Source organism: Astatotilapia calliptera, chromosome 12 (assembly GCF_900246225.1).
Source record: "Astatotilapia calliptera chromosome 12, fAstCal1.2, whole genome shotgun sequence".
NCBI lineage: Eukaryota > Metazoa > Chordata > Actinopteri > Cichliformes > Cichlidae > Astatotilapia > Astatotilapia calliptera.
The window spans coordinates 23,374,760-23,389,816 of NC_039313.1; the positions used below are offsets into that span (position 1 = coordinate 23,374,760).

A 15,057-nucleotide genomic window follows, 5' to 3' on the forward strand; every position below is an offset into this window, starting at 1 on the left:
AATATATATACCAAAGGAAAATTGGATTTTTCATCTCAGGACAACAATGTTATGAGGTTTCATCAGTTTGCTCAATTCATCACATAGAAACATTAATGGATGTAGTTAAAACTGAGTAAACAAAATCTCACTCAAAGAGATCACGCACTGGGAATTATTTGCGTGTTGTCATTTGTTCACTGTAAATAAAAGCACTGTATTCTACATAATGTCTCAGGTTGGCCTTTACCATTTTCACATAGACACTCAATGTGTCAGGTTGGTAGAGTGTTATCTTACCTCAAGCGATCGCCTATGGTTGCGATTGGGAAACTGTACTGCATCGTCTCCCTCCTATTGGGAGGACCAACATAAATGTGATTCTGGTAAGCAGGTGGTCATAAATGATCAACAGCGTTGCTGCTATCAATTGCAAAATCTTGTTATTTTGTCTTGCTAGAAGAGATCTCGGTGGCAGCATATGTAGCTTCTATAGTAATAATATGTAGCAGATGCTCATAGGTTTACCAGTGATAAACCAACCATCACTCAATAACAAGATCATTTGGAGGTGATCTAACAACATATGAATGTCACAGAAACCTTTATATGCGCCTTACAGAACAAATCAAAACAGCTATCTTTTACCAAATGCAGCTCCTCCATAACCACACTGAGCATTACATTATTCCAATAATGTGAGGTGTCATAACATAACATGTAATTTATACACCACATAAAGTTGTTTGCAAGGATTTGAAACTGACAAATCAACGTGCCACAGGCTTGTTGTCCGCTCTTCCGGACCATACCCCTCCCAGTCCACCAAGTATTGGAAGCCCCTACCGCGGCACCTAGCGTCCATAATCCGCGTTATGGAATATGCAGGTGCGCCATCGATAATCCGGGCAGGTGGTGGGGACCCAGCAGGTGGGCACAACGGGCTGGTCTGGACTGGTTTCATCTGAGAAACATGAAACACATCATGAATCCGCATATTGCGGGGCAAAGACAGCCTCAATGTCACCGGATTGAGGACCGACTGAACAAGGAAAGGCCCGACGAAGCGGGGACCCAGCTTTTTGGACTCAGTCTGAAGGGGAATGTACCTGGTTGAGAGCCATACCCTCTGGCCAACCTGGTAAGCGGGCGCCAGGGTGTGGCGGCGGTCCGCCAAATGCTTGTTCCGTTCCACCGTCCTAAGCAAGGCTGCCCTAGTTGCCTTCCAGGCGCGCCGACATCGACGAATATGATGTTGGACAGATGGCACGGCAAGCTCACCCTCAATGATAGACAGGAGCGGAGGTAGATAACCCAGGGAGGCTTCAAAAGGTGACACTCCTGTTGCGGTTGACGTACTGGCGTTGTGGGCATATTCAATCCCGGCCAACTGCTCGCTCCAAGTGGACTGGTTAGATGAGATGACACAGCGGAGCATAGCCTCCAGTTCCTGATTTGCCCTCTCAGCCTGACCATTTGTCTGCGGGTGAAAGCCAGAAGACAAACTGACCTGGGCCCCCAGTTCCGCACAAAACTCCTTCCACACCCGGGAAGTAAACTGGGGCCCTCGGTCCGACACAATGTCTTGGGGAATGCCATGTAAACGGAAAACATGCTGGACGAGGAGTTTAGCAGTTTTGACAGTATTACCAGAAGATGGTGGCAAGCCAGTGACAAAGTCCACTGCTATGTGAGAACATGGATGGCTGGCGACAACAAGTGGCCGTAACTGACCCGAGGGTGGAGAGCTAAGAACTTTGTTCTGAGCACAGATGGTACATGCAGCGACATACTCCTGGACGTCCTTCGCCAGAGCAGGCCGGGATGATAGTCCTCTCCTCCTCCTCCCCCTCCCCACTGGGAGCAAACTGGCATGAGAGGTCATCTGACTTGGTGTTACGCAACCCTGGCCTGTAAGTGATGACAAGATCAAAATGAGTAAAAAACAAGGCCCACCTGGCTTGCCGGGCATTGAGGCGTTTGGCTGTTTGCAGGTACGACAGATTCTTATGGTTTGTCCAGACCAGCACCGGATGCACACTCCCCTCCAGCCAGTGGCGCCATTCTTCCAAGGCCAACTTGATCGCCAGGAGCTACCGATCCCCGACATCATAATTATGCTCCGCCTGGGAAAGACGATGGGAGAAGAAGGCGCAGGGATGGAGTTTACCTTCCACTCGTTGGGAAAGGACTGCTCCCACACCAGAACCGACGCATCCACTTCCACAATGAAGGGTTGAGATAAATCTGCTTGAACGAGAATGGGGGCAGACGAGAACAACAGTTTCAGTTGCACAAAAGCCTGTTGGGCCTGGGGTGACCACACAAACTGCTGTTTAGGAGAAGTGAGAGTAGTCAACGGCAACACCACAGTGCTAAAGTTACGAATGAACTTACGGTAGAAGTTTGCAAAGTCCAAGAATTTTTGGAATGCCTTTCAGGTCTTAGGTTCCGACCACTCCACCACTGCCTTGACCCTAGCAGGATCTGCTCTCAACTGCCCCCAATCAATCACAAATCCCAGAAAAGACACTGTCGGGACGTGAAATTCACATTTCTCACCTTTACATTACAGGCGATTCTCCAACAGCCGTTGAAGCACCAGTCTGACGTGTTCAACATGCTCCTCACGAGTCTTGGAAAAAATGAGAATATCATCCAAGTACACAAAAGCAAAGTGGTTAATGAAATCCCGAAGCACGTCATTCACCATAGCCTGTTCTTGATGGTTGTTTTGTTGAGATCACGGAAGTCAATGCAGGGGCGAAGGAATTTGTCCTTCTTTTCGACGAAAAATAATCCTGCCCCAAGCGGAGAAGTGGACGGTCGAATGATGCCAGCAGAGAGTGAGTCGGTAATATAGCGCTCCATGGACTTGCGCTCAGACTTGGACAGGCTGTACAGGCGGCTGGTGGGCAGTGTAGCTCCTGGAAGCAAATCAATGCCACAATCGTAAGGTTGGTGAGGCCGAAGCGATGAGGCCAAACTAGATCAACTAGCTAGATCATGGTATTCAGCCGGAACAACAGAGAGATCAGGAGCACAGACAGCATCCTTCGCCACAGTCGGCGTCAGATTGGGAACAGCTGACCGTAAGCACTGCTTGTGACACCACTCACTCCATCCCCCCACACTACCCTGGGCCCAATCTATCTGAGGGTTATGACGTTAAAGCCACGGGTAACCTAACACCAATGGAGTATCAGGCGCCTTAAACAGAAACAAACTTATATTTTCAACATGATTACCAGAAAGAACGTGAACGTGAAAGAACGAAAGCGTGATTTCATGCGTGCGATGCGTGACTTTGGCCAGCACTTCCCCATTGAGGGCAGACACATGTAAAGGAACATGCAGGGAAACAAGCGGGACCCCCAATCTCCTGGCTAAAGACTCGTCCATAAAGCTTTGTTCTGCGCCTGAATCCACTAGTGCGTTACAGGAATGAGTTATGGACTGAAAGATAAGCTTGGTGGGGTAGCTGAGGTGGGGTAACACATCTCCTGTCGCACCCATCAGTAACCCCACCGCTACTGACGGGCCAAATCTTTTAGCCGGGACGGGCAAGAGTCTGCAAAGTGCCCCTTCTTTCCGCATGCAAAGCACTCACCCATCTGTCATCTCTTCCTCCACCCGGAATCTAGCTGAATCTAGCTCGCCCTAGCTGCATCAGCTCCTCCTCCGTCTCCTCAAGCTCACGCTCCCCTTGTCCTCCCCCATCGGAAGAAGTGCTCAGCCAACCACCTGGGCTTCCTGTTGCCCGGCGGGCTTCCTCAGACCGCCCTCCATATTCTTGCATGTGGCCATCAAGGCTGATACACATATTAATCAAAGCATCCAACGATTTAGGTAATTCTTTGGTGGCCAACTCACGTCTGATTCCTTCATTCAGGCTATTGAGAAATGCCCCCCAAAGTGCTTTTTCCTCCCAGCCAGTTTCCTCAGCCAAGATCCAAAAATCCACAGAGAAATCCACCACACTCTTTTTGCCCTGTTTTAAAGAAAACAAACGGTGAGCAGCTGCATCTGGATTAGAACCTTTATCAAAAACACTGCGGAATTTGGTCAGAAAGTCAGGATAAGAAACATTGGGGTTGGAACGCAGCACTGCCTGAGACCACTTCAGTGCTCTCCCCGTCATGAGTTGCACCATGAGAGCAATTTTGGCACCGTCGGTAGCATAGGCTTGAGTCTGTTGGCGAAAACTCAAGTCGCACTGGGTTAAGAAGCCTCTACACTTATCTAAATCCTCTGAAAATTTTTCAGGCACAGGTAAGGTATGCTCACGCATGGGTGGAGGTGGAGAGGGAGGAAGAGGGCAGGCGGGTAAGGAGGGTAAATGAGGTGAAACATTAGCTGCTGCTGGGTGAGGGGAGTGCCACATACCTTTGAGTTCCGTTACTACCTGAAGCAGGGTGCCCTGTTCCTTAGAAATATGCTGAAGCATCTTCTCGTGTTGTTCCAATAGGTCCGCCTGAAGAGATAGCTCACGCTGTACAATCTAATTAAAACAATTAAAACCTCAAGGATTCGTAGTTTAGATTTAAAAGCACTTAATGAAATGAATTCAGTCATTTTCCATTCGTTCTGCAGTTTGTTCCAAGCCAAGGGTGCTAAATGGACAAAAGCTCTTTTACCAAATTCAGTTTGGGCAAATGGAAGAGAAAGCAACAATTTAAATGTATGTGAATGATAGATCATTCTGATTGGCACATTGACTTCAGGCTTATTTTTAATTGGTGGAGTTGTCTTCAGCAGACAGGTGGATTAAATCTAGGCAGCTGGAGTCAGTTGATGACTTTTAGAATCAACTTTTATGACTGGGTGATTATAGGGAGTGCAGAATTATTAGGCAAGTTGTATTTTTGAGGAATAATTTTATTATTGAACAACAACCATGTTCTCAATGAACCCAAAAAACTCATTAATATCAAAGCTGAATGTTTTTGGAAGTAGTTTTTAGTTTGTTTTTAGTTTTAGCTATTTTAGGGGGATATCTGTGTGTGCAGGTGACTATTACTGTGCATAATTATTAGGCAACTTAACAAAAAACAAATATATACCCATTTCAATCATTTATTTTTACCAGTGAAACCAATATAACATCTCCACATTCACAAATATACATTTCTGACATTCAAAAACAAAACAAAAACAAATCAGCGACCAATATAGCCACCTTTCTTTGCAAGGACACTCAAAAGCCTGCCATCCATGGATTCTGTCAGTGTTTTGATCTGTTCACCATCAACATTGCGTGCAGCAGCAACCACAGCCTCCCAGACACTGTTCAGAGAGGTGTACTGTTTTCCCTCCTTGTAAATCTCACATTTGATGATGGACCACAGGTTCTCAATGGGGTTCAGATCAGGTGAACAAGGAGGCCATGTCATTAGTTTTTCTTCTTTTATACCCTTTCTTGCCAGCCACGCTGTGGAGTACTTGGACGCGTGTGATGGAGCATTGTCCTGCATGAAAATCATGTTTTTCTTGAAGGGTCTTGTTCAGTGGTGGTCGTCTTTCAGCCTTTCTTACCTTGGCCATGTCTCTGAGTATTGCGCACCTTGTGCTTTTGGGCACTCCAGTGATGTTGCAGCTCTGAAATATGGCCAAACTGGTGGCAAGTGGCATCTTGGCAGCTGCACGCTTGACTTTTCTCAGTTCATGGGCAGTTATTTTGCGCCTTGGTTTTTCCACACGCTTCTTGTGACCCTGTTGACTATTTTGAATGAAACGCTTGATTGTAGTGATGGGACGTTCTGTATCGAGGCTTCGGAGCGTGTGTCGAGTAATGGAGGGGGCGTTTCCGCGAAGCGCGTATCGAGGCTTGCTTCATTTATGGGAGGAGCTGAAAATGATGACGTCCGAAGCCTCGCTGCCCGGCTGTACCACGTGACTGGTTCATGAAGCGGTTCGAACTTTGCCGCAAATAATCATTTTCCATACTGCCAGCATAAATATACACAGTATACTGCCATCACTACACTATAGGTGTTTTACACACTCCTTTTGTTGTTGACATTTACAGGCTGTGTGCAAAATGCCACACTCTTCAAATTCATGCCAGCTATTATTTTTACGTCCAGTAGGTGTCCTGCTAGAGCAAATGAAGCTTCATGAAGCTTCGCGTTGGGGTGAACCAATTGGATGAAAAGCTTCAGTGCTTCATGGGGCTTCATCTGCCCATCACTACTTGATTGTTCAGAAGCTTTGCAATTTTGAGACTGCTGCATCCCTCTGCAAGATATCTCACTATTTTTGACTTTTCTGAGCCTGTCAAGTCCTTCTTTTGACCCATTTTGCCAAAGGAAAGGAAGTTGCCTAATAATTATGCACACCTGATATAGGGTGTTGATGTCATTAGACCACACCCCTTCTCATTACAGAGATGCACATCACCTAATATGCTTAATTGGTAGTAGGCTTTCGAGCCTATACAGCTTGGAGTAAGACAACATGCATGAAGAGGATGATGTGGACAAAATACTAATTTGCCTAATAATTCTGCACTCCCTGTAGAACTGAAACCATTTACCCGTTTCTAGTGGATTCTCCCACATTTCAACTAATCTAACCTAATTTAATGTCTCTGTTTTAAATCTGACAGACACACAAACACAGAAGCACACTCACACAGACCATCTCACATACTGATACAGACATAAACACACAGACAGAAAAACACGCACACACACACACACACGCATGCACACACACAGATAGACACACACACACGCACACACACACACACATACACACACACAAAAGTTGTGATTTTTTTTCTCCATTCACTTAAAAGGGAACCGTCTGAAAAAGTACACCAAACCAGCCACTTTGGATCCCTACTGCTCTGTAATACCTTATCACAAAAACATGATTTAAGGTTTATACGGGTCACAAGACTTTGGCTTGACAAAATCTATGTTTTGATATGTTTATGGTTTCTTCCAAGATTTCATGAAGAATTTTTATTTTTCATGGAATTTTCCTGTGACTGCATGATCACATGACCTGCTCTAAAAATTGAGTCTGGAGAATAATGTGAAAAAAAATATTTCTCTTTCTTTCATGCCCAAACCTTTTCTCTGACATGTATAATATTTACATTAAAATGTAGCCATTACTGTCCTCTTTCATGCAGTGTCATTCTCATTTAGATGGGATTTACAGTTCTGTCATAAATGTTATCAAAGTGCCTCCCCCATCTCTCTTTCCCATAGGAAACAATTTTAAAACAGCTCCCGAATTTTGGCTTAACTTCTCAGTCGGAAGCTGTCTTTACACTGTCACAATGTCCATATAATAAACTCTACAAATATGAAAATGGAGTAATTTTCCCTGCTCAAGGGAAAATAATTTTTCCAATATGACTTGTATTTTTCACTTGGGATGCATTTGTTTCAGACGTACATTTCTGTTTGTCGAGTCTGATTCTCAGGCTGTTTCCAAATTTAGGGGCTGTATCCTTAGGAGGACACATTACGTCACACCAACGCTACGAAGGCTGTTCAAATTCGACGGCTCCTCCAAATGCAGCCTAGAAATGCGCCCTCCTTTATATCAAATCAGTGATTTATAGCCGACCTGTCAAATGATTTATGACTTAGGAAGTAATAAAGGGAGGAATAAAAGTTAATGACAGTCATAACTTTTGTGAAATATCAAAAAATTATGATATTTCATAACTCGGTAATAATCAATAGTCAAAAATATGATCATGAAAATATTTCGATGGAATTGGATTACTTTTTTGACAAAAAGTTTACTTAGTTTTTTTTGATAAAAAATGCCACCTTATTGGACAACTGATTTTGGGGACCTGTGTGTGTGTGTGTGTGTGTGTGTGTGTGTGTGTGTGTGTGTGTGTGTGTGTGTGTGTGTGTGTGTGTGTTGTTGTTGTTTTTTTGCTTTTTTTATACTTTCAGGAAGATTAACTTAATCAAAATAAGTCATCAGACAAGCAATTTTGATGGACACTAATTAAAGTAGATTCATGCACTTGACTGGTTGATTTACTGGTATTTTAATCTTTGCTAACACCACATGACCTTATTTAAAGTTTGACTTTGCCTACCAAAGCAGACTTTTTTGGCAGTTTAATCTAATGTATCGTGTCTGGGGGAAAAAAGAAAAACAACAACCCAAGAGTTAAATCTTTAAAGGCATCAGTTGCTATGTAACCATTGTTACATGTTAAAACAGTTCAATTAGAAAAAGAATGAAGAGGTATGGCTGATTTGACAGGGCTGACAGAGAAATGTGTATTAAACATGGCAGCATGTATGACTGCAGAGAGTCCCGTGAAAGCTTTCTTTTTCACATTACTGATGTTTTAACAAAAAGGAAGGTAACAACATTACAAGTTTTCGTGTTTGGATGTAAGATGCTGGTAAGTCAGATAGTCATATACTTTTTTATATTTCTTTTATGTTTTTGAAAATGATTTTAGTGTGATTATAAAAATAGAAGAATTCATGAACAAACAATAATGAAACTAGGAAGAGCCTGTGTTTGTACTTTAAAGAGGCACAGGAAGGTCTGGACTTTATCTGAAGACAGCACTTAAAGAGAAAACTGGAAACTGCTGCATTTGATTGTAAGAGGATGAGCCGCAGTCTAAAAGAGTCCACTAGATGGCCCTGAATTTCTAGTTCAGGAACTTGGATTTCACATGTGTCTGATGTCCTGGGTCTTTTTCCTTTTGAATGTTAAGATTGACCTGTTGAGAACCACAATTTTGCACAGAGATTTTGGAGAGCAGGTGCTTGAGCCAGCAAAGGGCACATAGGTTTTTACAAGATAAATAAGCTGAGCTCATTAGCAGTCCCTTTACATGCTTATGAATTTATTTATTTTAACACTGATACACTGATGCAGATGTCTATCACATCAAAATTCAAACCCAGCAGACTCCTACAGAATTATAAGTTCGCACGGAGACAATGGTATTTGTATTCATTATTTTTACATAGAGTTTTCAGGTGATAATAAATCTCCCTTACCCTTCTTACTGTTATATGGCCTGATGCACAACAGAAGAGAGCTGTTACCCTCTGCTGCCTGCTGTAGTTGCCCTTTTTTTCTAGTTTCTTTTACTGCATTTTTTTTGTCTGCAAATTAAAGGTGGGACCAGTTATGAAAAAATAGTTATTGGACATTACTTTTTAAAATTATGAATTGATACAATGGATCAAATTTAAAATCAAAAATATGAAATCATAAAATATAAGTAATTGTTTTTAAAATTCTTGGAAAAAGAGCATTCATCAAAGAAGAGGCCTCGACCACCACCTGTATGGAGCCAAAGGAGTCACACACATCAAATAATTAAGTGTACAATAAAATATTGTTTGTTTTTCAAATATGACCACATATTTTCATTATGGTTGAAAATCACCTTCATGCCTACAAATATAATTCACTAATGTTTTCTGGGCTTCATCGAATTTACTGAGCATCTGTGCATGGAGAGACTTATCTCAGAGAAAACACAGGAATGATCAGTGAGAGCGTTATCAGACATCTGCGCCAGAGCAAATTAATAACAGATATTGGCAGGGGTTGTAATGTTTCTACAGTTCCCTCTGCCAGCACCTTTTGACAAAAAGGAAGGTAAAAGCGTAACGTTTTCATGTTTGGATGTCACAGTGAGATGCTGGTTAGTCATATAGTCATATACTTTTTTATACTTCTTTTATACTTCTGAAATGATTTTAGTGTGATTATAAAACAGATTAAATCATAAAAAAGTAATAAAGAAACCAGGAAGTTACCATGTTTTACTATAAAGAGGCAGATGAAGGTCTGGACTGAAACAAAAGCTGGAAGCTGCTGCATTTGATTGTCAGAGGGTGAGCTGCAGTCTAAAACAGTCCACTAGATGGCCCTGAATTTGTGGTTCGGGAACTTGAACTTCACACATGTCTGATGTTCTGGGTCCTTTTCTTTTGTTAAGAGCTGTTGAAAATCAATCTGCCATTGTTCTGTGTCCAGTCTGTGTCTTCATGTCTGCCCTGGTCCCACGTCTCTGTGTTCCCACTGTTGCAGTGTCTGTCTCTGCTTCTGAGTCTGTGTCTATAAGTTTCCTGTTTTACTCTGAAGGTCTGTGTCTTATGTTAATGTGTTTTGCTTCCCTTGTCACGTTAGGCCTGATCTGTCCCAGCGTGTTTCCCTTCTGTCCCCCATTCCCTGATTGCTCCTCTGTGTGTTTAAGCGCTGTGTTTTCCTTTGTCTGTGCTGTGGTCTCCATCTTACTATACTGTGTTCTGCCGGTTAGCCTGTTTTTCTTTTGTTAATATTTGAAGTTTAGTTAGTTTTCTGTTCTTTTGCTGTGTAGCATTAAAGCTGAGTTCTGAGTTCATATTCATCTCTGTGAGTCTGCACATTGGGTCCTCTATTCCTGCCTGCACACACCCTTCATTTGACATAAATCCCTTTTATATATGAAATATTTATGAATAGTAGTTTATTTAGGAATATTTATTTATAATTCTTTGTATTGTTCATTAATTTATTCATCCATCCATCCATCCTCATCCGCTTTGTCCGGGGCCGGGTCGCGGGGGCAGCAGCCTAAGCAAAGAGGCCCAGACCTCCCTCTCCCCAGCCACCTCCTCCAGCTTATCCGGGGGAATACCAAGGCTTTCCCAGGCCAGCCGAGAGATATAATCTCTCCAGCGTGTCCTGGGTCTGCCCCGGGGCCTCCTCCCGGTGGGACATGCCTGGAACACCTCACCCAGGAGGCGCCCAGGGGGCATCCTTGTCAGATGCCCGAACCACCTCAGCTGGCTCCTTTCGATGTGGAGCAGCAGCGGCTCTACTCTGAGCCCCTCCCGGATGGCCGAACTTCTCACCCTATCTCTAAGGGAGAGGCCAGCCACCCTTCGGAGGAAGCTCATTTCTTGTATCCGCGATCTCGTTCTTTCGGTCACTACCCACAGCTCGTGGCCATAGGTGAGGGTAGGGACGTAGATCGACCGGTAAATTGACAGCTTCGCTTTTACACTCAGCTCCCTCTTCACCACGACGGACCGGTGCAGCGTCCGCATTACTGCAGCTGCAGCCCCAATCCGTCTGTCGATCTCCGGCTCCCTTCTCCCATCACTCGCGAACAAGACCCCGAGATACTTGAACTCCTCCACTTGGGGCAAGAACTCATCCCGGACCCGGAGTGGGCACTCCACCCTTTTCCGGCTGAGAACCATGGCCTCAGATTTGGAGGTGCTGATCCTCATTCCCGCTGCTTCACACTCGGCTGCGAACCGTTCCAGTGTGAGCTGGAGGCCCTCACCCGATGAAGCCAACAGAACCACATCATCTGCAAAAATCAGAGATGAGATTCTGAGGCCACCAAAGCGAAAGCCCTCCGCCACTTGGCTGCGCCTAGAAATCCTGTCCATAAAAATTATGAACAGAACCGGAGACAAAGGGCAGCCCTGGCGGAGCCCATCACCCACCAGGAACGAGTCCGACTTATTGCCGGCAATGCGAACCAAGCTCTTGCAACGGTTGTATAGGGATCGAATGGCCCGTAGCAATGGGCCAGACACCCCATATTCCCGCAACACCTCCCACAGGACACCCCGAGGGACACGGTCGAATGCCTTCTCCAAGTCCACAAAACACATGTAGACTGGTTGGGCAAACTCCCATGCACCCTCAAGTATCCTGGAGAGGATAAAGAGCTGGTCCAGTGTTCCGCGACCAGGACGAAAACCGCATTGTTCCTCCTGTATCCGAGGTTCGACTAACGGACGAACTCTCCTTTCCAGCACCCTGGCATAGACTTTCTCAGGGAGGCTGAGGAGTGTGATCCCCCTGTAGTTGGAACACACCCTCCGGTCCCCCTTTCTTAAAGATGGGGACCACCACCCCGGTCTGCCAGTCCACAGGTACTGCCCCTGATCTCCACGCAACATGTAATTTATTCATGAAAATAAAAAATAATTGTTTTGAATTAATGAATTTCTTATTGCATGCTTTATTGTACAATTAATTATTGAAAAACAAAATGCGAGATTGTTTGTAATCTTTGCTAACCACAACATGACCTGATCGCTGGATTGAAAGTTTCGTTTTTTGCTTTAGCATCATTATTCCTGCGATGTCTTGACACAACTAAGTGTTTGAAAATGCTCTTGTGTTCCAAGCAAGCTTTTGTTTTCAAGCTACTCTGTCTCTTCTTATATGATGCCCTCCATTTATTTATAGTTCAGTTCAGTCATGACTGCAATTTGGTTCTCTTGTTAATCTTTAAGGTATGTTTAACCGCTGTTCACACGTGTGTATTTCTTTATCCCCCAACATGTTCTATTTAATATGCACTGCTATTGATTTATTTCTTATAGCAACATCCTTAAAAACACATTAGAGAAGAAAATATGATGATTGAAACAAGGTTATTTATGTTTTCTTTCCATTGTCTAAGCACAAACACTATAACAATTTTAAGACAAAACGAGTTTATGAAAATCAAACATCTCTTTAAGATTTACACCAACCTATAAAATATACTGTACAGAAATTTTTTGTTATAATGCTATTTTACATATTCACATACATACATATTTTGCACTTAGTGCAATATTTTGTCTCGTCACATACTGACTTAATTGCAATATTTACATAAAAATAGTCCAGTTTGACATCTTTACATGAATTTGAGGACATTTCATCACTCTGAAATTTTTACATGTTTAACAAAACAGAAAAGCCAAACATGACAAAGCGTCATAATAAGTGCCATTCACTGTGTGTCGGTAGTTTATATTTGGTGATTCTTGGCTGGTGTGTCAGAGCTTAGACGTCTATAAACCGCCTCTCCTTTACTGATGGAGCTCTGATCTTGTGTCGACACAGCGGGCAGGTGCCAAACTCTTGACAGACTCTGGAGTCACAGTGTTTACATAAACACCGGTGGCCACAAGGCAGTGTGATTCTGGCCTCCTTCACCATGCACACCACACAGACGTTATCTATAACCAGAAGAGAGAGACTCTAATTACAAATGCGACATCAGGCATATGTGAGACCACACTATTACAACTGATTTCACTGATCACACTCTGTGGTCAGAAATGTGCAACGGAAATCAGACATTAATGTTTGGAGGGACTGTTTTTACCTGCTGGGATTTCCATGTCAGGACAGGACATGCAGTCATCAGGTCTGAAGTCTGAAACATCAGGAACTGAACCAAAGTGACTGTAAGAATCAGGTGAGATGAGCGGTTCGGGTGCAGGACAGGATCTTCTAGTGCAAAGGAGCTTTGTTTTTTTGGAGCCTGCAGCAAAGACAAAAGCATATTTCAACAGTTAGTCATTGTTTATTGCTGTCAGTGCATATGAAATGCTCTGCCTTCACAGAACAGGAAAAACCTGCTGTAAGGCAGATAAAACTGTGGTTCTAGTGAACTTGCCTTGGAGTAAAATGGAGCGCGTCTTCCCGTAAATGTCTATCATGGCCCACAGAGGCTGGCTGAGGTCCACTCCTGTCAGCCACTTGTGCTGCCTGTTGCTGACAGCTACGTATATGCTGCCACCATGAGAAACCCAAAACTCCAGCTCTGAACCTGCTTGGCAGTAGGATTCATTTACAGGCACAGCCCAGTGTCCAGGTTTGTCAGTGAGGTTGGGGATGGCCAAGCAGGGCAGGGGCAGAGATCTGCTTGAGGGTGGCACAGTGGTAAAGCCCACACGCAGAGCTCCCTGCCAGTTGATCGAATCCCTCTCCACTCTCAGACGAATCCTCTCCTGGACTCTCACTGGACGGTTGCTGAACACCAGCCCATTCTTGAAGGTGTTATCAGTCTTCTCTGCGAGTCGACCTCCATGACTCAAGCGGACCTTTTCTCCCACAGCCTGACGGTGGAAGTTCAGACGACCAAGACAAAGCAGACTGCATCTGTGTGACACCTCTGACTGAAGAACTACAAAGAATAAAAACACACAGTTATGAATGTTGATGTCAAATCATGTTATTTCCAGAGAATTACTTAATAGCAACAATCACAATAACAATAAGTGTCCCTTACATTTGTGATGTGTAGGAACCTCAAAACTATTTTTTTTAACTGAAATTAGGTTGGGGGTTTTTTTTTTTGTCTGTCCCGTTTGGTTCTTTTGCCATGAGAATTATTGTCTTAAGGCGAGGAAAGATGCCCAACGGATTTACTTTACCAAATTGACCATCACAGCCTTGCCGTAATGGTCTATTTGATTCACCTTTTATTGTTTATTTTATTTTATTTTTATTTTCACTTGCTAGATACAGGACAGACTTGAATTGAAATGAGGTTTAAAATTTTAAAAAGTTCAACAAAGATTTTTTCAGTTTAAAGGTCAATTGGTCATGTCGCAAATTTTTATAATTTTCATTCTTATAAAATAATAATAATGATAATAATACTAATAAAAATAAAAATAATGCTGTATTAATAGGTGAATTGCCATATTAATTGGATTAAAGAAGCTACATATGTCAAGCTGTTTTTAATACTTCATATTAAAGTTAAATTGTGCAAACTGTAGCCAAAATTTCATTTTCATTTTAACAGTACAAAAGCAGACATATAAATAAGTCAGAATAAAACTAGCAAACTCCCGCACTCTTGTTTTTGCAAAGCATGCGGAAATCTGGACGTCTTTCAAGCTGACGAGCTAAAGTCGTTGCACAAAGTTTCATTTGTTTGGTACAAGTTGTCTGAGTGGTAAACTTAGTTCACTATTTGGCACTTTGCTTTGTATTGTGTTGTCTTAACAGGGATACTACTTCTTAAATGACAAAACTGGTGCTGCACTGGAGCACATGCTAGATTTGGGGAAATTTGCAAAATCTTTTGAGCTGCAGCATTTTGCACCCCCTTACTGTGTATTACAATAAAAGTACATAAACAGCTGTTATGTGTTAATTTATGCAACTAAGTATCAGCTTGATAATGATTTGTTTATCAAACTGAGAAATATAGTTCTCTCTAAAGACTTACCAGAGTTCTTGTTTTTATTTTCTCTTGCCATCTTGGAGATGTAGAAAAAACTTGTCATACAAGTCTTGATGCATGATGAGGTCGAGTGTCCTCAA

General features: G+C 43.1%; 1 protein-coding gene across 1 annotated transcript; it reads right to left on the minus strand.

Moving 5' to 3' along the window:
- Positions 1-12,480: 12,480 nt before the first annotated feature.
- LOC113033907 (E3 ubiquitin-protein ligase NEURL3-like) lies at positions 12,481-15,057 on the minus strand. Its single transcript, XM_026188087.1, has 4 exons — positions 14,963-15,057; positions 13,397-13,906; positions 13,103-13,261; positions 12,481-12,953 (listed from the first exon to the last, which is right to left on the minus strand). The coding sequence occupies exons 1-4, from the start codon at positions 15,018-15,020 to the stop codon at positions 12,778-12,780; spliced, it is 903 nt and encodes a 300-aa protein (XP_026043872.1). The 5' UTR covers positions 15,021-15,057; the 3' UTR covers positions 12,481-12,777.

What these genes read in the sequence shown, in the direction of transcription:
- LOC113033907 (XM_026188087.1), bottom strand. Translation starts at nt 15,020, where the DNA reads ATGACAAGTTTTTTCTACATCTCCAAGATGGCAAGAGAAAATAAAAAC. An exon ending in AAATAAAAACAAGAACTCTG is followed by an intron (nt 13,907 to 14,962) that starts GTAAGTCTTTAG and finishes TATTCTTTGTAG; the next exon opens with TTCTTCAGTCAGAGGTGTCA. An exon ending in GCGCTCCATTTTACTCCAAG is followed by an intron (nt 13,262 to 13,396) that starts GCAAGTTCACTA and finishes TCTTTGCTGCAG; the next exon opens with GCTCCAAAAAAACAAAGCTC.